At 41.0% G+C, this 24133-nt stretch overlaps 4 protein-coding genes across 9 annotated transcripts; all 4 read left to right on the forward strand.

The window, feature by feature from the left end:
* The first annotated feature begins 146 nt into the window (after positions 1–146).
* On the forward strand, positions 147–4546 carry LOC132199431 (kinase suppressor of Ras 2). Of its 2 annotated transcripts, none has more exons than XM_059624130.1 (11): positions 147–366; positions 433–570; positions 631–775; positions 1082–1562; positions 1720–2146; positions 2429–3061; positions 3145–3330; positions 3481–3614; positions 3677–3805; positions 3929–4058; positions 4118–4546. In XM_059624130.1, the coding sequence occupies exons 1-11, from the start codon at positions 223–225 to the stop codon at positions 4268–4270; spliced, it is 2700 nt and encodes an 899-aa protein (XP_059480113.1). In that variant the 5' UTR covers positions 147–222; the 3' UTR covers positions 4271–4546. The 2 variants fall into 2 exon arrangements, with proteins under 2 accessions (XP_059480113.1, XP_059480114.1); XM_059624131.1 differs by having other exon boundaries at positions 2435–3061; positions 4118–4545.
* Positions 4547–5405: 859 nt separating this feature from the next.
* On the forward strand, positions 5406–10175 carry LOC132199360 (conserved oligomeric Golgi complex subunit 3). Of its 3 annotated transcripts, XM_059624011.1 has the most exons (13): positions 5408–5849; positions 6104–6382; positions 6444–6683; positions 6900–7366; positions 7526–7665; positions 7731–7891; positions 7943–8006; positions 8248–8423; positions 8519–8645; positions 8711–8928; positions 9135–9329; positions 9800–9969; positions 10157–10175. In XM_059624011.1, the coding sequence occupies exons 1-12, from the start codon at positions 5691–5693 to the stop codon at positions 9962–9964; spliced, it is 2391 nt and encodes a 796-aa protein (XP_059479994.1). In that variant the 5' UTR covers positions 5408–5690; the 3' UTR covers positions 9965–9969; positions 10157–10175. The 3 variants fall into 3 exon arrangements, with proteins under 3 accessions (XP_059479995.1, XP_059479994.1, XP_059479993.1); XM_059624012.1 differs by lacking the exon at positions 10157–10175 and having other exon boundaries at positions 5406–5849; positions 8714–8928; positions 9800–10058; XM_059624010.1 differs by lacking the exon at positions 10157–10175 and having other exon boundaries at positions 9800–10058.
* A 7043-nt stretch (positions 10176–17218) lies between these two features.
* Positions 17219–20171, forward strand: LOC132199361 (arginine kinase-like). The gene is made up of 6 exons (XM_059624013.1): positions 17219–17378; positions 17853–18096; positions 18574–18741; positions 18800–18991; positions 19198–19332; positions 19619–20171. Exons 2-6 carry the CDS (start codon positions 17869–17871, stop codon positions 19967–19969), a joined length of 1074 nt encoding a protein of 357 aa, XP_059479996.1. The 5' UTR covers positions 17219–17378; positions 17853–17868; the 3' UTR covers positions 19970–20171.
* Positions 20172–20826: 655 nt separating this feature from the next.
* Positions 20827–22884, forward strand: LOC132199838 (proteasomal ubiquitin receptor ADRM1 homolog). Of its 3 annotated transcripts, XM_059624877.1 has the most exons (6): positions 20827–21132; positions 21194–21416; positions 21509–21751; positions 21808–21965; positions 22523–22761; positions 22824–22884. In XM_059624877.1, the coding sequence occupies exons 1-5, from the start codon at positions 20926–20928 to the stop codon at positions 22712–22714; spliced, it is 1023 nt and encodes a 340-aa protein (XP_059480860.1). In that variant the 5' UTR covers positions 20827–20925; the 3' UTR covers positions 22715–22761; positions 22824–22884. The 3 variants fall into 3 exon arrangements, with proteins under 3 accessions (XP_059480860.1, XP_059480859.1, XP_059480861.1); XM_059624876.1 differs by having other exon boundaries at positions 22523–22884; XM_059624878.1 differs by having other exon boundaries at positions 20828–21132; positions 21194–21413; positions 22523–22884.
* The last annotated feature ends 1249 nt before the right edge of the window (positions 22885–24133 follow it).

The following is a 24133-nucleotide window of genomic DNA, read 5'->3' on the forward strand; positions in this document are numbered from 1 at the left end:
CAGAAAAACGAACGGAAAATCATTTATCTTACTGCTTGGAAAATATTTGTTTTTGGGGGTTGACCTTGACCCCGAAAACGTAAGCTGCAAATTCGCAAAAATACCGGTTGCTTTCTGTGGCGACTTGCGATTAATCGATGGCGGGTGGATTCAAGATGGCGGCTCAATTGGTGATTGCGGCCCTCGGATGCGGTCGTTGCGGATTCTGAGGATGTAATCGCGATGGCGGAGGACGAGAGCGAGGCCCTGAAGCACGTCAGGGTGCTACAGAGCATGATAGACCTTTCCGCCGAGCGGCTGGAGGGTTTACGTACCGAATGCTCTACTACGGAGCGGCTAACTCAGCACGAGATCCGCACCCTCGAGGTTTGTTCGCACCCTCGAAACCCCTTTTTACATTCATTTATTATTTTCATTCGTGTTTCTTTGCAGGGCAAGCTTGTTAAGCTGTTTTCGAGGCAAATGGTTGGCCGGGCGCAGCTGCGAGAGCCTCATCGAGCACCTGGACACGGCCAAAGTTGTCTAGTCCAATGGCTCAAGGTCGTTGGTCTCAAGGAAGACTCGATCAACGTACGTCTCAGTTATCGAAATAACTTAAAATAAAAATTAAACTATCTTATCATCGTTTAGGGTGTTTGCCGAAAAGTTTATTCACTGGAAGGATTGCGGGACAAGTCTGAGCATGAGGTGCGATTGATTCTTAACGAGGCTGGCCTCAGGGAGGAAGAAACAAGGCGACTAGCTCGTGCCCTTAGAAACCTTCGCCGATATATTGGTGAGCTCTTAGATAATTATTTTTAGACTAAGTTTCATCAAGAGATGCTTCAAGCTAAAATTTATACATGGCCTATTTTATATTGGCCGCAAATGTGATGTCATGTCTCTTTTAATTTTTAAAAGTTTTATTGACAAACAATTATTGTGAGGCAACAATAATTTCATCACTATTGAACTATATTAAATTAAAATATAGTTGAAGAAGAAGACGACTTGTTATCAATTTATTTTTTGTCTTTTTATGAATTCATAATTTTAAAGAGTTATTTATTTGGTATTTATGAATATCATTTTATGTTTGCAGACATTTTAGGGCGCGAGGAGCGAAAAGACGGAATAGTTGAGCCGTTAGATGAAACCCTGTGTTGGGACTCGTGGGACCGTGCTGTGCACACTGGGCCCCATGACTCCCGTACTTCCCCTAGGCCTCCTCGCAGCAGGCACCAGAGACGTTCTGTGCCATCAGCAGAGGATGAACCGGCTTGCCAAGGATTACATCAAGGACCTCCGGCACCCCATTTATTGGCGGGGCCCCTTTCGCCTGCTTCTCTGCACCCAACACCGCCCGCTACCCCAACGGCTAAAGGCAAAGTCAAATTTCCTACTACGCCTCCACCAAGGAAAAAGCACCAGACAGGCAACCAGTTGCCCCATCAAAGTGCTGTCAACACTAATAGGACGCTGCCAAATCCGGAGTTGCCGCTGAAGAAGTCAAAGTCGGATGAATCGCAATTGAGTAACAAGGGAGAGGCTCCAACTAGCAGTGATACGAGTGCTCCGAAAGGGTAAAATTCTTTTCAGTAAAATAATTTTTTTTTTTAAATATTTAACTAATCATATTTTTATTTTTCTCTTTAAAATATTTTTTAAGTTTTTTTGCAGATACAAAATAATAATAAGTCTTAGCCATTAATTTAAATATATTCCTAATTTATATTCCAGAGATCTTCGAAGGCGAGGACGTCTGCCAACTGTTGGTGGTGATGGAGGGGATGTGGGTGGTCATGCATCACCCCTCTTGGCATCCCCTTTGCGTTCACCGCCATATGGACCTTCAGGAGGCTCGGACTGTAGTGATGACATTCCTGCAGGAACTCTAGGACGGCTGCAAATCCCCAAGAGCCCTAAGACGCCAACCGTTGGTCGGCAAATGGGACACTACATCAACCACCGCTTCACGCGCACCTTTAAAATGATGACCCAGTGCAACGCGTGCTCGAAACAAATGTTTGGCACTGGGGTCAAGTGCAAGGAGTGTGGATTTGTGTGCCACAAGGACTGCAGTGAAAGCATTCCGCCGGCTTGTGGACTTCCAACCGGCCTCTTCGATGCATTCAGGGAGAAGCTGGAAAGTGGAGGGACATTCCCAGTTTGTCAATTTCTCTAACTATTCCTTCTTTGAGCAGTATTTTTATTTTGAAATTAAATTAAAGATATATTTGTCCACAATCTTATATGCTAGTCCAGATTTTTTTTTATTAATTTCTTAAATTTTCTTCCTTGATCATAAATTTTAATAAATTATTTAAATATTTTTCTTTTGCTGTAAGAATTTTTATTCAAGTTTTGAATAATTGAATTACTTTAGCACAATTTTAAGTAATAATTTTATCAAAACACATTTCACTCATAGTTTTCTTATTATTTGCAGATGCAGAGTCCATCAATGTCAACAGGTCGTCTCACTGGGTTGCGCAAGCCTAGCAAGGGCTCCAAAGGTGGTGGAGGTGTGGGACTCGGTGGCGTGGCTCCATTTGCTGGACCCGATTCGTCATCCAACACAAGTTCGTGCAACAGCTCCACACCTTCAAGTCCCGCCCTTCTTGGAGCAGCCACTCCGCTCGCCAAAGGCCACTTCCACTTTCCTGAGGTTGTGGGTGGTGTCACCCTTGAGACGCATCCCCTGAGTCCTCCCCCTTCGGGCATTGGCATCCCTCGAATACACCGTGGTCGTCCGGCGCCTGACTTGCTGGAAACGCAGTGCTCGAATGACTCAGACCGAACCATTGTGTCCTCCGTTGGCGATTCAACTGACTCTGGACTGAACCGCCTTGATTCTCAGGGCTCACAGGATGGGGCAGATAGACTTGCGTGGCCAAGGCAGAATTCTTTGTCTTTGAGAGAGTGGGACATCCCGTATGACGAACTTTCCATCAGTGAGCCTATTGGCACTGGACGCTTTGGTACGGTCTTTGGTGGTAACTGGCACGGAAGCGTTGCTGTCAAGGTGCTCAACATGAACTATCTCGACGACGAGAAAACACTCGAGGCTTTCAAGTCTGAGGTAATTTTGATCACAGCTTTCACTAACATTCAATTTTTTCCAATGGAACCCAGCCTAAATAATCTTTATTAATTTGTTCACAGGTTGGCACCTTTAGGAAAACAAGGCACGAAAATTTGATCCTGTTCATGGGTGCATGCATGAAACCACCAAAGCTGGCGCTGGTCACATCCCTTTGCAAAGGACTCACCCTTTACACGCACATCCACCTGCGAAAGGACAAGTTCAACATGAACAAGACAACTAACATAGCCCAGCAGATAACCCAGGTCAGTTGGAATTATAAAGTTCAGATTGAATAGAATTTCTCAGTCGAGGGTTAATTCATTGTGATTTGAATTTAAAATTGGCTTTTCCTTGATAACTTTTGAATCACCCAAAAAGAATTTCAAGGATTTAAATATTTGAATTTTTTATAGGGAATGGGTTACTTGCATTCCCGTGGCATTGTGCACAAGGACCTTAAGAGCAAGAACATCTTCCTAGAGAACAACAAGGTGGTCATTACTGACTTTGGCCTCTTCAATGTGACCAGACTGTGCCATGGTAGCAGGTAAAATTCTTGCCGACTTTGCTGGAGAAATTGATTTCTTAATTTTTAATTTGTCATTGCAGAAAGAACTCAGGATTGAGCATTCCGCCCGGGTGGCTGTGCTACCTGTCCCCAGAGATCATTCGCAGCCTCCGTGGCTCTGAGAATGAAGAGCTCCCATTTACCAAAGCCTCTGACATCTATGCATTTGGGTAAGAAAGAAATTTTTCTAATTGCTGTTTAATAGAGGTTTACAAGAACATTTAAACTAATGAAGTGCCTTATAAAATATTTAAATTTTTCAATTTAGTTTTTAATTTAAATATTTCTTACAGTACTGTTTGGTATGAGCTGTTGTGTGGAGATTGGCCTTTCAAAGAGCAGCCCCCAGAAGCCATAATCTGGCAAGTCGGGAAAGGCATCAAGCAGTCGTTGGCTAACCTACAAGCCTCCAGAGATACGAAGGTAAAATTTTTATTTTGAACAAAGCAAGTTTGAAAATAAAATTCAAATTTGATTTGTAGGATATCTTGATGCTGTGCTGGGCGTTCAAAGCGGCCGAAAGGCCCGACTTTGTTCAACTGGCGACCACTTTGGGCAAGTTGCCGAAGAAGCGGCTGGCCCGGTCCCCGTCGCACCCGGTGCACCTCTCGCGCTCGGCTGAGTCCGTCTTCTGAGCGGCCACTCCCCTCTGCTGATCTCAGGCGGCTGCATCCCTCCGCCCGCTGCTAGTCCCCTTCCGCCCGCCCGCAGCGGCCGCCTTGTGATTTTCCCCTTAAATAATGCGACTGACTGATCCGAGTGAGTGTGAATTGAAATTAAAATATTATAATTCTGAGATGCAAACGCAAAGTAATGCAACAAGATTTTTCTGTTCGCCATTATTGAGAATAAGGAGAAATTAAACAATAAAGAAATGATAAGCTCGTGCAAAATAATACAACATAATCTTCTTTTTGCCAGTGGCGAATCTACTTCTTATATAGAGATAAAAATTAAATTATGAAATTTTAATATACAGGAACGTCAAATTTAATATTGTTTTCATTATTGTATTTAACATTAAAAAAATTACATAAACATAAATTAGCCTAAAACATTTCAAATATTAAAAAATGGAAATAGCACGTCCTATATAAGTTGCTTTGAAATTATTCCGCTGTGAGTTGTGTGGCGCGGAAATCGTCCGTGCGGCGCCTCTCGGGCCGGCCACGAATAACCTCGGGATACGCGGGACAAAGGGTAGTGCGGATTGTAGCTGCCAGGGTCGCATGCTGCACCAGCAGATCGTCGGCTAGCTGTAAAGAGTGTTTGCTAGCGGCGGTACGCCCTCCTAGCCGGGTATGGACCCCGCGCCACCTCCGAGCGCCTTCGTTGCCAGTCATCGGACATCAAAGTGACACAAGCAAACCAAGACCCCCGTTTAGCTTCAAAGCCCCCTTTTCAAAACGAGGAGCACATACGTCACCCACTTCTGAAGTGGCCTAATGCGAATCACAACAGCAGTGATGAACTAAAAAAAGTCATTAGAGTTATCAAAATAGCAAAATAAATTAAGTTTTTTAATAGTAAAAGTAGTTCATATTATTAATTAATTATAAATTTAATTACTTAAAATTAAAATTGAAATTATTTTCTGCAAAAAATATAAATGATTTGTATTCCGATTATTTTGAACGTCTTTCAATTTATGTAAGTTAGGCCTTTGGAATTAGTTGCAAAATTATCTTTCTATGTAGGTCAAATTTTTATAATATTTTAATTTAAAATTTGGATAATTAGAGAGTGAAGTGATAGAGAGAACTTGTTTTCAACTAAACTATAATTTTATTTATATTTTGGGTCGCAATTTCCAACGTGGCACATCACCGCCAGCATTTTGAATTCGAACGTGCGCGGGTGGAATGCGAGAAGTATGCTGGAAATGCACGGCGGAATTTGGTTTTGGAAGTGTCAGCTCCACGGCTCGCATACTCGGCAGGAGGTTCGACGAGTAGAGAGAGTTGTGAGGGAGAAAGGCGTGCCCACCGCCAGCTGTAAAAACACAGCGAAGCGGCCGACGACTGAAGACTGAAGAACGAGTTCCGCCGCAAAGCAATGGCAGCCGACGTGGCCGGCGAAGAGGCCAAAGTTGTTCGTGGCCGCCTGCTGCAATGGGAGGCCGGCGATCGGCCGCTGGCGCCTTTGTCCGCTGCCCAGCAAGACACACTTTTCGAACTGATGGAGGCGGCGGCCCATCAACCCTTGCCTCAGCATGTAAATTTCAGCCGATTTTTTACCACATCATCTTCCTTTTTCAAATTTTTTTTTTATTTTGTTTAGTATAAAAACTGAATAATAAATTTTAAAGCTTGATCGATAATAACATGAATTCACAAGAATTATAAATAGAATTAGGTTCGTTTCAATAACTTATTTTAAAATTTTACATTTTATTTAATTGCTAAAACCTCTGGTGAATTATTTATGGTGCTAATTTATATTAGCTAAAATTATGAATCTCTTTGCAGCTTGCCGATGGAGATGAGGAGGAGCTGGCGGTGAATGTTGAGGAGGATGAAAGTGATGACGCACTTGTGACAAACTTCAGGCGCGTCTCCAAAGGAGCCGTTTGTCTTGAGACAGCCCTGGAAGCTCTTGAATGGCTTGGGGCGGCCGAAGGTCAGCTGGACAGCCAAAAGGCAGCACCATTTCGGTTGTACAGAGGACAACTGGAGGAACGACGGCGTGAGTGCAGTTTGCTGCTCGACCGACTGGCCAAGGCTTTAGAACAGCTTGACTTGCTGCAGGTTTGATTTTTCTTTCACTAATTGTGAAGTGGAAATAATTCATTTTAATTTATGCGTTCAGGGCCAGTTTACGTCCGTTTCTGGCAAAACTTCGGCTCTCCACGAGTTGAGTGAGCAGCTGATGGCCGACCAGGGACGTCTAGGAGCCCTCGAAGCTGCCCTGGAACATCGTCTCCGTCCCTTTTTGGAGGTTGATGCCCTTGCATTCCAGTTAAATTCTCCAACTCTTGCAGTCAACTCTGAGAATTTTGGTGTCCTGCTTGACCGACTTGATGATGCTACTGATTATCTAGAAGAACATGTAAGGCTGAACAAATAACTATAACTATCAAAATTATTGTAATTTATTTATACAAACTAAAAAATGAGAAAATCACCCTTCGCCATAAATTTTAAAATTCCCTTTGAAATAGAATTTGTCTTAAAAATATTTTGCAAGAAAAGGATTTAGTTTTTCTCTTAAAGAAGCAATAAATAAAATTAAAAAAATATCTTGATGGAAAATATTTCTTTCTAGGAAAACTTTAAAGAAAGCCGCGCTTACCTAAGTCGTTGTGCCACTTTAAGGGCTCGAGCGGTGGCCTTGGCTCGTTCCTTCCTCCTTCAAACTCTGGCAGGTGCTGCTTCAGAGGCTGCTCAGGGGTCGAACAGTGCCGAGGGCAACTCGTTTGCTCTTTTTTATGGTCGCTTCCAAGCCGTGGTACCTCGAGTTCGAGGAGTTGTGGCCCTGCTTGAAACTCGACGGTCTCGAGGAACTGGCGAATATGGCGCACTGCTGGCCCAGGCCCAACAGCATTTGGTTGGCCTCCGAGAGTCTCTCCTGGCCCCCAGCGTTCGAGCTTCAGTCAATGACCTGCTCAGCACCCACCGAGGGGACCACTGCGGCTTGGTCAGGGCTGCATGCGCCTTTCTCGTCCACCTCAGTAGAGACGAGCACCAACTCTTCTCTCAATTTTTTGACGAACCCAACTCACCAGCATTGACGTAAGTTTAAATGTTTTATTTTTTAATTTAAAATTACATACTATTTTCATAAAACAACAATTAATTTTTTTCAATTTTTATAAATTGCAAAATATTTTAATCTCTTTAGGTACTTTTGTACTGTCTTTCTTTTTTAATGAATTTTGATTATATTTAAAGGGCTTATTTGGAGGTGCTTTGCAACAGTCTGTATGATGAATTACGACCTTTGATCATCCACATCAACCACTTAGAAACGCTGGCAGAGCTCTGCAGTATTTTGCGTCTGGAAATGCTTGAGGAACACGTCCAAGCAAATCGTGAGCCTAATTACTTCAATTTTATTTAACAACATTCAATTTATAATAATAAACTTGTGCCGTAGCTGAGCCTTTGGCTGCGTTTGGAAAGTTGGCTTGGCAGCTTTTGCAAGATGTGCAGGAGCGACTTGTCTTCAGGGCGCACCTTTACCTCAAGACAGACATCGAGCAATACCGAGCCGCCCCTGGTGATCTTGCCTACCCCGAGAAGCTGGAGATGATGGAGGTGCATAAAAAATTTCCTGGTGTGATTTAAACTATCATAATTTTATTTTAGAGTATTGCTCTCAGTCTGCAGCAGGAAGGCGGAGACAAACAGACGCCATGCTCCAGGACTGGCAGTAAGAACATGTTTACTTTTTATTTAATTATTTGTCTTCAAGGCTTCATAAATAGTTTATTTTTACTCTGCTTGTGTTTATTGAAAAGTTCTTTGACAGTGAAGTCCTACAACTTGAACTGCTTTTCACTTTCATTCAGTTCCATTTGTTTTGTTATTTTACATATACTTGCATGATTTCTTTGCGACAGTATTATAGAATATTGAAAGAGAAATTTCAAAATATTTTGTTTTTTCAACAGGTTCGCCGGCTGATCTTCATGGAATGTGGTTCCCAACTGTTCGTAGGACTTTGGCATGTCTGTCTCGTCTTTACCGCTGTGTCGACCGTGCAATCTTCCAAGGCCTTTCACAAGAGGCACTCAGTGCCTGTGTGAAAAGCGTTCATGACGCTGCCACCGCCATTGCTGTTGCTAAGGTTATTATTAATCTCAAATTTAATTAACTTTTTTAATTTACTATCAGATCTTTTCAATTTTGCATATTTTTTTTATTATAAAACTTATATTTTAGACACCGATTGACGCTGAATTATTTGAAGTGAAGCACCTCCTGATTTTAAGAGAACAGATCGCACCCTTCCAAGTGGACTTCACGATACGCGAGACGAGCCTCGACTTCAGCCAGGTCAGATCGGCAGGTAAATTGTATTTTCTAACATTCCGAATGAATTATTTTTACAATCACTTTTTCCCATTCCATTAGCAGCTGGTCTGTTTACCTCAAATAAGGGTCGCATTTTCACTTTTGGGTCAACTAACGCCCTGCTGGAGTTGATTTTGGCTGGATCGAAGCCCCAAGTGAAAGAAAATGTGCGGGACTCTCGAAAAGAGGTCGACCGCCAACTGAAAATGTCCTGCGAGGCTCTCATCACTCACGCAACTTCACACCTTGCGCAGCCCATACTTGGCATTTTGAATAAGGTATGTTTGAAAAAGTTCTACTCTATCTAATCAGCATTACTTTAAAAGGAATTTAAAAGGCAGCTACGTTTTAAAGTCTTTTAAATGAAAGAGCTTTTAAAACTATCAGTTGTTGTTAAGATATTATTTAATACATGAAAATACATGTAAATTACACTTTGTAACCATGGATATTTTTTTTAAATGCAAGCTCCTTGTTTTTGCAGGTGAGGGAATACCAGGAAGCTGGAGGTGCGGCGTCTGATCTGCACAAGCAGGAGTGGGCGCGTCCAGATCGGCTCGCTGAAGTGGTTTCTGCAGGGTTGAGGCAGCTCAAGGCACACTTGCCCAGCTTGCAACGTTCTCTGCAACTCTACCTTGCTAATCGAGAAACGGAGTTCATTCTTTTCAGACCAGTCAAGGTAATTTAGATTGTTTAGATTTTAATCTACCTGAATAGCACAGAAAAGGGATCAATGTGCATTTTGGCAAAGACCTGAAAAGAAGCATGAACTGCATGTTGTTAGAAAATTTGCTTTTATGTAATTTATTTCTTAATTTTTGTATTTGTTTTATTTTTCTTTATAAAAATATTAATCAATATTTGGTTTCCTCTCAACATTTTAAATCTATTTTTCACTGTGACGTCAAACTTGGAGGTTTGCGTCACAACATTAATATATTTAACCTACCAGTCAGGTCATTTTAAAGTTCATTGGCAAAAGTTTTGGTGTTCTGAAAATCTCAACATTTTCTGACTGCAGAGCGCGATGATAAAAATTTCAAGAATCCCAAAATAAGAGAGGATTTTTTTTATGTTTCTGTTGAAAATTAAATCTTGGATTTAATATTTCTCAAAGCCACAAATTATTCCCCAATTTCATGTTCCCAGAACAATGTGGTTGGCTCTTTCGTGGCTCTGCAACAGGCCTTAGCGTCCGGAGGCTACACAGCCGACCAGCTGCTAGAAATTGGCTGTCCGAGCGCCGAGCAGGTGTCCGTCCAGCTGTCCCTGGCCACTCTAGCCGCGCCCCAGCCCGAGAAAGACCAACAATGACAGTGGTATTTCCATTAGAAAAATATAAAGTATAAACCAAAGACTAAAAATCGTGTTGTGCATGAATAAAAATTTGATATGATTCTGTCGTTGACCCGCGCATACATTTCAATGTTCTCGAACACGCAATGCATTATGTTGTGGCGCCAAAACCGTAGCGCATCGGCCTCTGGAAAAACAGATCGATTGCAGGCAGCCAGTCTTTCTCTCAGCTGGGCGCCGCCGAATCCTCTCACCCCCCGAGAGAAAAGCGATTTTCGCCCCGGTCGCGTCTCAAGGACATTTTGGCATGTTCGCGCTTTGGTACACCTTCCTTGGCTACAGAGAATACGATAAGTAAGTTAGCCATTTAAGCCTTTTTCATTAAACTTTGGAGTAAATTGATCGGAAAATTACAATCGCGAGACGTCGTGCGTGTCGTTCGTCACGGCGAGACCCAATTATTATTGCCGGACCCTCAAAGCGATAACTTTTCGCTGGCAATCGAATTTCAAGATTGCACTTTGTGAGTCATTTATTAATTAAAAAAATTAAAATGTACTTCGCTCAATTGAACCAGCGACAGCAAATCACTCTTTTTTGATTGCGAGTCAACCTTGATCGCGTTTTAATCCCTATTAGATATGCTTTTTTTCGCCTATCGCTAAGTTCGCTGTTCACAAATCGAAAGTGACAAAACCCTCTTGACGTCGCCAAAGATGCTTTGTTGCTCAAGCAAAAAGGGACGAAAGTAAGCCTGAAATTGTATATTTCGCCGCAAAAAAATCGATTAGTGATTAGCCTGTTGAATTTGTTCCGCTAACACGGTGTGAATTTCTGAAATTTCCAACTTGGATTCTTTTGCTTGTGAGATGTACTCGAGCGGAATTCACTATCGGCAGAGGTGCGAGAGAGAGAAGGAACAATTTGGACGAAGTGCAGAAGAGCCGAAATAAATAGCCCGCGCTGCTGGTTTGTGTTGCCAACTGACGCCGGTCAAAATATTTTCGTTCCGCCAAAATTCAACAAATAATTTTAAATAAATTTAAAAAAAATTATATATGTATATTAAAATCAAACGCGTCTATTAGTTGCTTGCAAAGGGTCGCACTTTTATCGATCGGTCGAAGTGGGCCACAGGGGGTGGGCGGGGGCGGGTGCATGATCAATGCCGAGCCAAGCTCGAATGTTATACGTCCCAGTGCAAAATTCCGCTGTCGGTGCAACGAACCGAGCGGAAAGAAGTTTCGCCCTGATAAGCTTCTCCGACTTTTTCGTGTCGGGCGGATAACCACCCTGGGCGACGCACTAGCCCGAAATTCGGGCGCCCGCTGCTGCGACAAAAAGCGAATTGACGGACGAGACGAGGTTAATTTACTTTTCCTTCTGGCTTGCTTGGCAACGGCGAAATTCATCAGCGAGGCGATTTGCAAAGTGTCGATGCGCTTTTTCTCGTAGGTCTCTCGCGCGGCCGGTCGCGAGATCGAGGCTGCTAAGAATAGCGAGGGCCGCTTGCGTGCGCGAAAAATAAGATAGGAAGAAAAGAGAGAGAGACGGTTGCAAAGATGAATTATGAGAGGAGGACGCGCCCTTTCTCTCCGCCAACAAAACTTCAAGTCAAGAGGAACATCACAAACATCAGTCTTTGATGTTTCGCAAGGGATTGGAAAGTGCAACGCCTATGTTTATTATTAGCTATAGCAGTAGAGGTTAGGAGATTCAAACGAAACTCGAATTACCGATTGTTTATTTTTTTTTCAATTTAAATTTTTTTGTTAATTCTGCTACATAATGTTTATTTAAATTCACGTTCCTAGCCATACTGCTCTAATTCATATTTCTAAGTTTTTGGTTAATTAAATCTGATGAATCTAAATTTTTTTAATAAGTTTCAAAACTTAAAGCAGAAATTTTGTCTAAAAAAGATTAAAATTTAAATAATTCAAATTGAATCAATAAATATTATCTTTTATATATAAACAAAACAAAAAATATTTACAATCTCAATCCTTTCTCTATTGATTTCGAATCACTAATTTTCAAGAAAATAGGATAATTTACTGTGATCTTAATAAAATTTCAAAGAAAATCAGAACTTCACCTATAATTTTGGAATATTTGCAATTGTCTTATCATTGGGTCAATAAAAAAATCGTTTGCTCAAAATTAAGTAATTTTTCCACACTAGAATAGCGTTGTCTCGGCGTTTGCACAAACAAACGGGTTATTTTGACGGCTCGTCTTTGTTTATTATGCAACAGCCAACGCAAAGGGGGCACGCGGGAATTAAAATAATCTATCCATGCCGTTGTGTGTGTACCTCGCACTCGGTGGTGCCGCTGCGTTTTGTCGCAGCAGCGCGCATAATAATTTAACTGGCACCAGCACTCGTGTCGGCCAACTCATCACATGCAAATTATATCTTCCTTAATTGCGTGCCTTTTCCTGGGGTAACCCCACGCCCAAAAAAAATTAATTTTCAGAATATTCGTCGCTTTTATTTTGCTTCATATAAGCCAAAAAATTGGACTTTTTGCTTTTTTTTTTAAAAAAATTTCAAATTTTTGGTTTTGGAAAATCGTCGCCGCAACCTGGGGGCGTTGAAATCGCGGCCAAAAATAAAATTGTTCGCCGCCGGGCCAGCTGCAGATGAAAATAGAGCGTTTCGTTCGGTCGGATTTTCAAGCCTCATTGCCAAGGGCGCGCGATCGCCTCTCTTTTGACGACAAGAGAATGAGCGACTCGGGCTCCGGGAGAATTAAAGCTGTTAATTGAGATCCTCGTCGTTCACGTAGAGAATTCGCGAGTTGCTCGGCGAGGATGTAAAAAAAAATAGTTCTCGTTGGTTCACAGCCCGAGCGAGAAAATCGATCGAGGGTGAAAATCCTTGACCTGCTCTGGGGAAAATGTGGTTGCTTCATCCGAAAGGGAAAATAAAGAACGAATTAAGTATCCATGTCGAAATTTTCTATTGTGCGTCCACCGCGAGTCACGACAGCTGCATTGCGACAGCAAACTTCGTTTTGATGTCTCCAAAAAATATTGGGAATTGCCAAATTAATTAATTTTATAAATAAACTTATCTAAGCATAAAATGTATTTATTATTTAAAATTTATTTTCTTTTTAATGTGAATTTATCTCTTGGCGTTTAAAATGGAAATTTCGTTGTTTAATTTTTTAGATCTTTTATTTAATTATTATTAACAAACAAAACATTAAAAGTCACTGCATTTTAAATCCAACCAAAGGATATTATGTTTTTTTTCTTGAGCTTTGATTTCCTTCTGCAGATTGAAATAATATATAAATTTTTTTTAAATTGTTCCTTGTATTATATTTGCAATTAGCCACGTACGTTTAATTTCAATTTTTATTGCATCGGTGCTCATATCGCAAGGTCGGAGAGGCTTAAAAGAATCACGTACTAATCATTTTCGGATTTTGCTCTTCTCGTTTATACTGAGCAAAGAGCAAACAGAAAAATTGTGCGGCTGTTTGCGCTGTGTGACATCACGAGCGGGCGCCGCGACTTTAAATTATCGCGTCCTTGCACACCTCCTCTTATCGAAGCTTCGCGAAAAAAGTGGTCCTCCATCACTGAACTTCGATTTCGCACACGTCTCCTTTTTCTCTCACTTAATCTCAGCGCCGATTTTTTCTGATTAACGAAAATTTCGAGAGTGGGAAATCCAAATTCGGCGGGTGGAGAGAGAAAAGCGGCCCGAAAATAGACCAGGGACGCGGAGCGCGGGATCGATTTCGTCCGGCGGGCGCGCCTCGTTAATTCCTTGGGTTTGCATTCCTGCCAGCAGCTCTTCTTGTTTTCATTATCCCGCCTCCAATAAAACCGCCCTCGCCAACGGGCAGCTGCAAATCGTTAAAAAATTTTTGCACTCGATAAATAAATACAAAAGGGAAGGAGAAAAAAATCAGCCAAACAAAAAAATAAAAATAAATTGATGGAAAAAGGGGAATGCACGAAGAAGTAAATAATTGGTGTCGTCGCGGTCGGTGGTCGCAGGTGCGCGACTGAGAGTGGCCAACGCGGCCCAATCTCGCTGGCCGCTTTTGGGGAGTCCCGCAATAGGGCCGAAAAGAACAAGGCCGAAAACGGCTGAGCGGAACAAGGCCGAAAAGGAATAGGGCCGAAAAGGAACAAGGCCGAAAGCTGAAAAATAACCGATAACCGCGAGCGCGTTCAGCTCAGCGAACATTCAATCCTTTGCGCGTCAATATCAAAATCCGTCATGCGGCCGTTTCGCATTGCAAAATAGATGAAAATTGATTTTACACAAGATTTCGCAAAAAATCTTCATTTTGGGCGAGACACATAATCACAAAATCACATAAATTTGGGGGACAACAAGATGAAGATAAGTTGATCTCTTGCACAGCTTAAAAAACCATACTGCATCGGAACTCGGAAAAGATCTTTCAAGAAATTATTTGTCCAGGAAACTTATCACTTATGTGTATAAACTTCTCAACCTTTTCCTATAAGATCATTGTAAATTTTTTATGTCCACTGACCTATTGATTTGAAAAAAAGCTTATTTTGAAAAAAAAAAAAAAAAATCTAGGAAATTCTCATAACAATGCTAAATTTAAATTTCAAAAATTTGGTTCTCCTAACAAATTCATTTTTGTCTTAACTATGTCTCCTTGGAACTGACATAAAAAATCCAATGCTAAAATGTAGAGCAAAATTAATTGGGTCAATTTTTTGCAAAAGCTCTCCTTAATATTGAGTTTTCAAGTCTGCTGGTCAGTTTTTGGTTCACGTGTTTCCAGCATAAATAAAACCAGGAAACTGAAAATTTCCTCCCTACCACATATTAAATAATTTAGATATTTCTTACTTTGATTTATAAGGACAATGATAAAAAAATTTGTGTCCTGAGACCCGAGGCGTTCCATTTCTTATTGGGATGGCGGGTTGACATAACACGGTAATCGCGGTGATTTCCCAAAAAAAATCGGTTCTTCCTAGTTTGTTTGCACCGGTATTTCGGCCTTGTTCCTTTTCGGCCCTATTCCTTTTCGGCCCTGTTCCGCTCAGCCATTTTCGGCCTTGTTCTTTTCGGCCCTATTCCGGCACTCCGCTTTTGGACCGCGTCCAGCAATTTAAGGGGGGTTCAGTTCGAAGAAAGCTGCTGGGAGCTTCTCTCTGTGCAGCTGACGTCGAAGGCAAACAGAGAATTATATAATTTTAATTCACTCTGCTCGAGAGTTAAATTCGCGAAGCCGCAGACAAATATAAAAATATGCGGAGACTGTTCAAATAGACATGCTTGATTGCGGCTCGGCGGCGACGACGATGAATGCAAAAGTCTGCAGCGAGACAAGCACGTCGAGATGCGAATGAAATATAAAAGGAAGTGGCCAATTTGCTCACTCCGCCGTCGCCAAAACCACAACTGCAAGTCAAATTGTGACTGGAAATTTTGATTTGAGAGGAAATTAAAATTTTTAGTTGAAAAAAAAGTCAATAATAAACATGGTCTTATTCATAATTATTTTCTATTCTTAATTACAAGAAAGTCTAAATTAAAAATTGTTTACAAATAATAAAAAATCAGACGAAATCTTCAAAACTTTTCATTATTCTGCAAAAATTATAAATTCCAATAATTTCACCTTTTTTCAATTTTCTGATAACGAAATGAATAAGAAAAAAGTTAAGGAGTTCATGAGCTGGAGAACAATATTGCCTTTGTGGAAGGATAAAAAAATAATTATCAAAACATTTTAAAAAAAATGAGTCTTTGAAAGTGGCTATAATTTAAATTTTTAAATTAAAATAATTTTAAAACTTTATTACCTATCAAGCAAATATTATCTGAACCGTCGATCTGAAAATCCAATTACATTTCTAATTTTAAACCGTTTGGATTCTGAAATCGAACACCGTGAGTAATGAAAAATCCATGACATACAACGCAGGCGGTTCCCGTGACGACTGTACAGTATATTATGCACGTGCATTTTTTATTACATTTCAAACTTCAGCTGGGGGAAAAGGGTTGACAAGAGACACGCCGACCTTGAACCCGATTTGCAAGGCACGCCCTTCAATTATCATCATCTCATCGAGCTCGTTCTCGCATTGTCTCTCGGAAGCAAAATCGACGCTCTTTCTCGCCGCAGGCTGTTTGGGCTGTTGGAGCCCAGGCAGGGCTTTTGTCGTCCGCGCACCACCCCCTGGCCCGTCGGCAAAAGTGCACTCGCCCCCAGTGTGCGGCGGGATAGAGAGGGTGGTTGGTGCTCATGTGCCGATTGCGATTTGGTGCATGCAGAGGCAGGGAGTGGAAAGGGGAAAAATCTTTGAAAGCGCGGTGTGCGATTTTGATGCATTTTGCAAGCAAAATTATTTTTAAAAAATCAGTGCAAAAAAGTTACTTCTCAATTTTATTTATTTCAATTCATTCGAAAATAATTTAGTTATAAATTAGAAAACACTTTAAAATAAATAGAGTTTCTTATTAAAAAAAATTGCATTTTTATTTTTACAGCTCAAAATTTTAATTGAAAAGGGAAATTTTTTGCGCTAAAAATCTTTTCTCAGAATTTTTTTCCACAACGTAAATTGAGCCTAAATTTTATAAAATTCCAATGATTTTCAATTAATGTAAATTATGAATCGTCTCCTTTAAATTGGCTCTCTTTATATTTCTCTCCTTCTTTTGCTTCGTTTGTAAAATTAACAAAGAATACTAAATTGTGTTGATCTTTAACAAGAATCAGGGCAAAGGGATTTCGTTGGCTTTTGTTGGCGTGCAATGTTCGTGTCGGTCATTAGAGAATTAAGTACTCTCTTTACTATTGTACGAGAGCAGCTCGTTTGAAAGTGTTCCAATGCAGCGTGTGACGCGTTGCAAATAATCAGATTACCAGAATACAATTACCAGGCTCCAATCTATTTTTGCGCGTGTTCGGCCTCGCGTTACGAAATTCTATAATCCCCTCAATAATAATTATCGTTGGAAATTTTGTAGCAAACACAAATAAATCATTTAGATATCTACAAAACAATTTAATTAAAATGTAAAAGAAATAAATTTTTATTGAAAACGACCCCATGTAAAATTTAAACAGGAAGAGACGGTGCGATTTTTTTATTCGCGCCGGCAGTGCAATGCACAGCTCTGATATGTAGTGAGTCATTTTAAATGCAACGGAAATAATGATGGTCGGGGGGCCTGTTCTTGTCGTTCGGCCGGTCGGCGGCGGCGGCGACCGACGAGGCGAGAATTTCGATGAGCGCAGCCTCGGAGAGCCGCCGACTAGCTCGGCGTAGCGCTGGCGGGTGAAAAGCCGCGCTCTGATTGGTCGAGCGCTCTCGTGACGTCAAGTGGAGAAGCCGAGTCGAGAAAAACGAAGCGAACGACACAGGCCGATCACTTTACTTTGTTCCTTGGCACTCGGCAATACAGGTAGGCCCCCGGGCACCGCCCCCGCCGCCCCCAGTGGCCCCCAATACACGTACAAATATCACGCCCTTCAATTCATAGAGATTTTAGGGGAGAAAAAACGTTTTTTTCTCGCGAATTTTGGAGGCATTTAAAATTTAAAGGGCGGCTTTTCGGTCCTTTGCTAATTTATGGCGAATTTTGACGCCCTTTCAGCCCTTTCCAGACGAATGAAGTCAAAGTTGAAAGTTTCAAACATTTCCGTTCAGAGTCGAGAGGAAACTTGAATTTTTAGGGTGAAAAAATGGGTTTTTGCACAAAATCTTTAGTCATGACTTGCCGGCGTTTCGGAATCCCGAGCCGCCGGCATGCGTCAAACGCCTTTCATTGGGCGCTCAATATGAGAAGGTTAACTTTTTGTCTCATCATCAAATTTTACTCATTTCGTTGCTAAATTTTGCGGAAAATTTTCATGTGTGCAATTTTTTGTGCGTGCAGATTTTCGGGTGACAAAATGGTGGACGCCGCAACCCTGGAGAAGCTCGAGGGAGCTTTCAAGAAGCTTCAGGGCACCGAGAGCAAGTCTCTCCTGAAGAAGTACCTGTCCCAGGAGGTCTTCGACAAGCTCAAGACCGTCAAGACCCCCTCTTTCGGTTCTTCTCTCCTCGACGTTATCCAGTCTGGTGTTGAGAACCCCGACTCTGGCGTTGGCATCTACGCCCCTGACGCTGAGGCCTACTCGGTAATTTTCCACCCCCACACTCAATCATTAAAAATTATTTATATGCGGGTATTATGAACTCTTCCTTCTTATACAGAAAGTGATATAAAATTATATTTCTCTCCGTAAATCAAACTTCAAAATTAATAATGCTTAATTTTTTCCAAAATATTTTGGAATGTACGAGATAAAAAAAAAAAATATTTTTAGACCTTTTTTCTCTTTATGTTTGAAAAAAGAAGACTAATTGTTTAAGAGAGTGTATAGCAGCAAACTCCAACACTCAAAATAGTTCTAAGAGTGAAGCCAAAAGTCAACCAACCCACTTTTACTACCACCTCTAAACTTTTATTGGCCCCACCAATGCCAACATCACAATGATCAAACACTAATATAATTATATAACAGATTGAGAAATCAATTTAGCAATTTTATTATCTTCCCGCCCAGAATTTCTATTTCTTCAATTCCTGAATTCACAAATAAATTCGCTTGCAGACCTTCTCTGACCTTTTCGACCCCATCATCGAGGACTACCATGGTGGCTTCAAGAAGGACGCCAAGCACCCCAACAAGGACTGGGGTGATGTTGACACTCTGCCCAATGTGGACCCCACTGGCGAGTATGTCATCTCTACCCGCGTCCGTTGCGGTCGCTCCATGCAGGTCCGCAAAATTAACAGAAATTCCCAAAACGGAGTCTTATGATCTTGATCATCCGCAGGGCTACCCCTTCAACCCTTGCCTGACCGAGACTCAGTACAAGGAGATGGAGGACAAGCTGAAGGCTACTCTGGATGGCTTCCAGGGCGAGCTCAAGGGCACCTATTTCCCCCTGGCCGGTATGACCAAGGAGGTGCAGCAGAAGCTCATTGACGATCACTTCCTCTTCAAGGAGGGTGACCGTTTCCTGCAGGTAAAATCAATGCACGAAATATAATGTTAATTTTTTACTGTTTTATGTAACAAAAAAATTTTAATCATTTTTTAATTTTTACAAAGTTAAAGCAATTAAATCATAATTTCATTGCATCAGAACTTGCTTTAAATAATGCAATTCCCACAGTTAAACCCTATATTTGTAAGATGTTTCAAGAATTAATTTATTTTTAATTTAAATAGGCCGCCAATGCCTGCCGCTACTGGCCCACTGGCCGCGGTATCTTCCACAACGATGCCAAGACCTTCTTGATCTGGTGCAATGAGGAGGATCACCTCCGCCTCATCTCCATGCAGCCCGGTGGTGACCTGGGACAGGTAATAAAATTTAAAATCAATGACTTTAACCAGATGAAAAAATTTAAGAAAAAATCTGCCAACAAAGTTATTTTGAAAAGCAAAATCAACTAAAAATTTTGTTCGAAGTGTACTACTTTAAAAATTTAACTTTTATGCAACCTGCGAAACAAAACCTTGAAAGCTGCCCACTAAAGAACTACTGAACCTGTACTGAACTGATTATAAATTTAAAGTAGAAGGGAATGCAAGCTCAATTTTACCGTGTGTATATCATTTTTTGATCAATCAAAATGTCAATTTCTAGGTGTACCGTCGTCTGGTGACTGCTGTCAATGACATTGAGAAGCGCGTGCCCTTCTCCCACCACGACCGTCTTGGCTTCCTGACCTTCTGCCCCACCAACCTGGGAACCACCGTGCGCGCCTCTGTGCACATCAAGGTGCCCAAGCTGGCCGCCAACAAGGCTAAGCTTGAGGAGGTCGCCTCCAAGTACAACCTGCAGGTGCGCGGCACCCGCGGTGAGCACACCGAGGCTGAGGGTGGTGTCTATGACATCTCCAACAAGCGTCGCATGGGCCTGACCGAGTACGAGGCTGTCAAGGAGATGTCCGACGGCATCATTGAGATCATCAAGATCGAGAAGGAGCTGCCTTGAACGAGTCATCATTCCTTTCCAAAGCCACCGTTTGTCTAATCGCACGAGAGGCCACAAATAACTCGAAGAAAAAACTCACCAACCACCGCTACTATAGCGAAATTTGCTCGCCAAGCAGCTAGTCAGTAGCAGCCGACAAGACTAATTGATTCTTGCAAAAAAATAAATAAAAAATAAAATGATCAAAAGTTGATCCAGGCGACGTCTACATTTTTCATTTAAGATCTCAACCCTTTGTATAATTTATGAAGATTTTTTTTACAAAAATGGAATATTTCATGAAAATCTTTCTTCTTTTATAAAAGGAAATTATCTTTAAGCAACTTATTAAAAAATTAGATACCTCTGTCGTGGTGCAGCTTCCTTTTTCAATTTCTAGTAGTACATTTATAAATTCCATTGTTATACATCCCATTTTACTGCCTTCTCGTTTCACCAATGTGATCTATTAATGTTTCATAATTATAAATTATTAGGAATTTAATTTTCTCTTTTATGTTCACTTCAGCATGTCATGATGTCATTCCAAAAATTTCTAAAATCATTATTGCAACAATTCAAAATATACAAGGACTTTACATTAGAATTCTTTGCATTGCAAGAGAATCGTCAAATCAGAAAATCGCGTATTCCCAAGTGAGGTGGATCGGAACGTGTGGCTCCACGGGTCCCTCAAAATTTTTCATCCCACATCCCACCCTCAGGCGACTCCCGTGGCTGTTTTCCCAAGCTCTAACAAGAAAACACGAATCATTCCAGTAAATTTATGAAAACCGGTATTCCTTCCGAAATATGGACCGATTATTTTGTTTCGTAATCTAAATAATGATAAATTTTTAGCAGTTTAACCGGTTATTTCATTTTACCTTAACCGGTTGACACAATTAGGCCGACAGAAAACAACCAGCGAAAAACTTTCTCTCAAATTCGGCTTTCGGCATCGTTTTTTGGGCAAAATGAGCTCTCGCGGTGCCCTATTCTGCAGCGGCGGTGGTGCCAGAGGTGCCAACAAGCACCTGGTCGAGTTCCGCGCAGGCAAGATGACTCAGAAGGGCAAAATGGTGCATCCGGACAAGCGCAAGGGCCTGCTCTACGTGTACCAGGCCGAAGACTCGTTGATGCACCTCTGCTGGAAGGAGCGCCACTCTTCAAGCGTCGAAGATGTGCGTTGTAGAAAAATTTAAAAAATTCTTGCCATTTATCGTTTTTTATAATTCTTAACAGGACTTGATCATCTTCCCGGATGACTGCGAGTACAAGCGAGTGCCTCAATGTACCACGGGGCGGGTGTACGTCCTCAAGTTCAAGTCGTCGCACCGTCTCTTCTTTTTCTGGATGCAGGAGACGAAGATCGACAAGGACGACGACTTGTGCAAGAAGGTCAATGAACTTCTCAACAATCCGCCCACGCCAGGCTCCTCTCGAAGCGGTGGCGCTACACCAGGTGGTTGTACACTTTTTTATATTATTTTAGTTGATAAATCATTCAAATTTGAAAATACAAATAAATATTTACTGAGGTAAATTTTCTGTGCTCAGATAGTGACCTCCAGAGTCTGTTGAATACCATGAGCCAGCAGCAGCTGATGCAGTTCTTTGGCAACGTCGGCCAGATCGGCAATCTGAGTAGCCTCTTGGGTCCCTCCGGAAGTCCCTCTTCTGGAGGTACTGCTATAAGCTCCAGGACGCCAACCCGTTCGTCTGCCTCGTCTAAGCCTAGTGCTGAGAAGGCAAGCTCTTCAGAGCCTAAAGCTGCTCCTGAACAGCCAGCCGAGGGGAACGGTTTGTTAAATTTTTACTTATTATTTGGGATTTCATTGACGGAGGTAAATTTTTAGTTGATTTGTCAAGTTCTCTGACTGTGGAGAATCTGCAAGCAATGCTGGCCGACCCGACAACTGTGAGGCAGCTGCAACGTCACTTGCCTCCACTGACGGATTCAACTTCAGAGGCCGAGCAGCTCAGGACGACCCTGCAGTCGCCCCAATTCCAGCAGGTTAGATAATTTATTAAACTGAGCTGTGAATTATAAAACCAAAACCTTTTAAAAGTACCATTCATGTGGTATAGATAAAACAAAACAAGTTGTGATATTTGTATCAGTCTGTTTAAATAAATTGAAATGATGAATCGATAACATAACAAATTTAAAATAAAACTTTTCCTAGCTTGTTTTGCAAATGAAATAAGTTATCCATAGAGATAATGGATTGCTTGAAACGAGAACATTTGACGTAACCAATTTCAGTTTCTTCTCCGACTTTTCCTAATTTTCATTAAATTTTTTGTGGAACTAATTTTCAAGAAATTAATACATCATCTGCACGATTTCAAGAAACGTTTTGTAGCAATTCTCAGTCCGTACGTTCCACACAATATATTTCTTCTCTGTTAATTCATCCATACACAAATTTAAGTTCGCAAATTGCGGTTTTGAAAAAGAATTATTATGATTTTTATCCTGTCAAAAGTCGGAGGATCAATTTGAAACTGAATATTTTTTAGTGCACAATTGCTCAAAATTTTATCTCACTTTTTTATTTTTTTCCTCAGGCTGTGAGCATGTTCAGTGCCGCTCTGCAGTCAGGCCAGTTAGGCCCAGTGGTGCAGCAGTTTGAGGTTGGCGCCGACGCTGTCCGGGCCGCCAACCAGGGCGACCTCGAAGAGTTCGTTCGCTCCCTGCAGCGCCACCCTCGTGACTCCGAGCAACCCCCCGACTCGGAAAGCCAGCAGCCACCACAGTGACTTCCGACACCAGATGGCTCCCTGTCTGCTTCCACAATTTTGCGCAGGTTGAATTTAAATTGATTCAATTTTGATTTCGCTGAAGTCTGTCTAATACCTTATATATCAGCATGATAAAAGAAGCTTGGTGGTTTTCTCCGCACCGTATGGCCATATAAAATAAAAAAGAAGTTATGATTGATACAAAAAAGGATTTTTTTCTTCTTCATAATTTCCGATAGTAGAAAACTCACAACTATTAAAAACGAGAGAAGAGGATTTTTTTTTAATAATATTTAATTCTTTTTAATTTGAAGTTAATTAAAGAATTTTAAATCTTTGTTTGCTAAAATCGTGTCAAATCAATAACTTCCAGAATTTAATAAATCAAAGGAATATAAAAGATACGAAAGATACAAAATGTGACAACTGTTCTAGCATTTCTAATAAAAATTTGCAATAACTCCTGGATAATACATTCCCAAAGCAGTGTGTCTGTCAAAAAAAAAAAAAAAAAAAAAAAAAAGAATAGCTGAAGACTTCCTTTTCTTGTTATTTTTTTGTTCCCATCATTATTTGATATCCAGAGCGTCACAGAAAAAATATCGAACTGCGCGCATCCCCTTGCACTCTTTTAATTCCTACCCCCTTCAGCAATAATACATAATTCACCATCTCCTTTATCACAATTGTTGCATCAATCCTTTTTCACCCCTCGGTCAGCTGCGAGACAATGCCTGAAGTAAAAGACGACCCCTTTTCGCTACTTTTTCACCCCTTCGAGAAAAACACCTTGAGCGGCGGCATCAGTGAAAGGGGTTCAAGTCGCACCCCTCGAACGTTTTTTACTCCACCTCAGCCCCTGCCGAGCGCCGCGGATGTTGTGATTTTTAGAGAAAAACGGCGTTTCATATAAGAGGAACAGTTTTTCCGATAAATCGGTGAAATCGAGAGTGCATAAATGGGTGGCACGCGACGATGGGATGAAAAAGAGGGTTTTCTCCCCGAAAGTACGACAGACACGCGCCAAGAGATGAATGGAAAAGTGGCGTCAATGAAAAAGGGTGTTGAAGGAAACTAATTTTATGGTTTACCACCTCAAAACTACAAAATAGATTTTTTATGAAAAGGAGCGGATCAAATTTCCCTTTAATAGTTATTTACTTAAACTTTAATTTTTATTATTGATTAAATCGGATTAAATTTAAGTACTTGTTAGCTAGAATCATTTTATTTTCTTCAATATCAAATAGGCATTAAAAAAGAAATTCTAAAAAACTCTTTCAAACTTGCCAAAACTTGCTTGCTTTCAAAAGTTATTTGAGTGCAATAATTATGTATAGTAAATTAAATATAACATTTAAATGTTATAATTGTCATAAATAATTATATTGATGAAAAAACTGTTAATCATAGAAACAAACCCAAAACATTTTTATT

This window comes from Neocloeon triangulifer, unplaced genomic scaffold (assembly GCF_031216515.1).
Source record: "Neocloeon triangulifer isolate White Clay Creek 2 clone unplaced genomic scaffold, ASM3121651v1 ptg000014l, whole genome shotgun sequence".
Classification (NCBI taxonomy): domain Eukaryota; kingdom Metazoa; phylum Arthropoda; class Insecta; order Ephemeroptera; family Baetidae; genus Neocloeon; species Neocloeon triangulifer.

Bases quoted from the DNA above. Each gene is read 5' to 3' on its own strand.
- LOC132199431 (XM_059624130.1), top strand. From the start codon at position 223: ATGGCGGAGGACGAGAGCGAGGCCCTGAAGCACGTCAGGGTGCTACAG. The intron at 2,147-2,428 runs GTTTGTCAATTT...TATTATTTGCAG, and splicing joins AAAGTGGAGGGACATTCCCA to ATGCAGAGTCCATCAATGTC. The intron at 3,062-3,144 runs GTAATTTTGATC...ATTTGTTCACAG, and splicing joins TCGAGGCTTTCAAGTCTGAG to GTTGGCACCTTTAGGAAAAC.
- LOC132199360 (XM_059624011.1), top strand. From the start codon at position 5,691: ATGGCAGCCGACGTGGCCGGCGAAGAGGCCAAAGTTGTTCGTGGCCGC. The intron at 7,892-7,942 runs GTGCATAAAAAA...ATTTTATTTTAG, and splicing joins AGAAGCTGGAGATGATGGAG to AGTATTGCTCTCAGTCTGCA. The intron at 8,424-8,518 runs GTTATTATTAAT...CTTATATTTTAG, and splicing joins CCGCCATTGCTGTTGCTAAG to ACACCGATTGACGCTGAATT.
- LOC132199361 (XM_059624013.1), top strand. From the start codon at position 17,869: ATGGTGGACGCCGCAACCCTGGAGAAGCTCGAGGGAGCTTTCAAGAAG. The intron at 18,742-18,799 runs GTCCGCAAAATT...GATCATCCGCAG, and splicing joins GTTGCGGTCGCTCCATGCAG to GGCTACCCCTTCAACCCTTG. The intron at 19,333-19,618 runs GTAATAAAATTT...GTCAATTTCTAG, and splicing joins CCGGTGGTGACCTGGGACAG to GTGTACCGTCGTCTGGTGAC.
- LOC132199838 (XM_059624876.1), top strand. From the start codon at position 20,926: ATGAGCTCTCGCGGTGCCCTATTCTGCAGCGGCGGTGGTGCCAGAGGT. The intron at 21,417-21,508 runs GTTGTACACTTT...TTCTGTGCTCAG, and splicing joins CGGTGGCGCTACACCAGGTG to ATAGTGACCTCCAGAGTCTG. The intron at 21,966-22,522 runs GTTAGATAATTT...TTTTTTCCTCAG, and splicing joins AGTCGCCCCAATTCCAGCAG to GCTGTGAGCATGTTCAGTGC.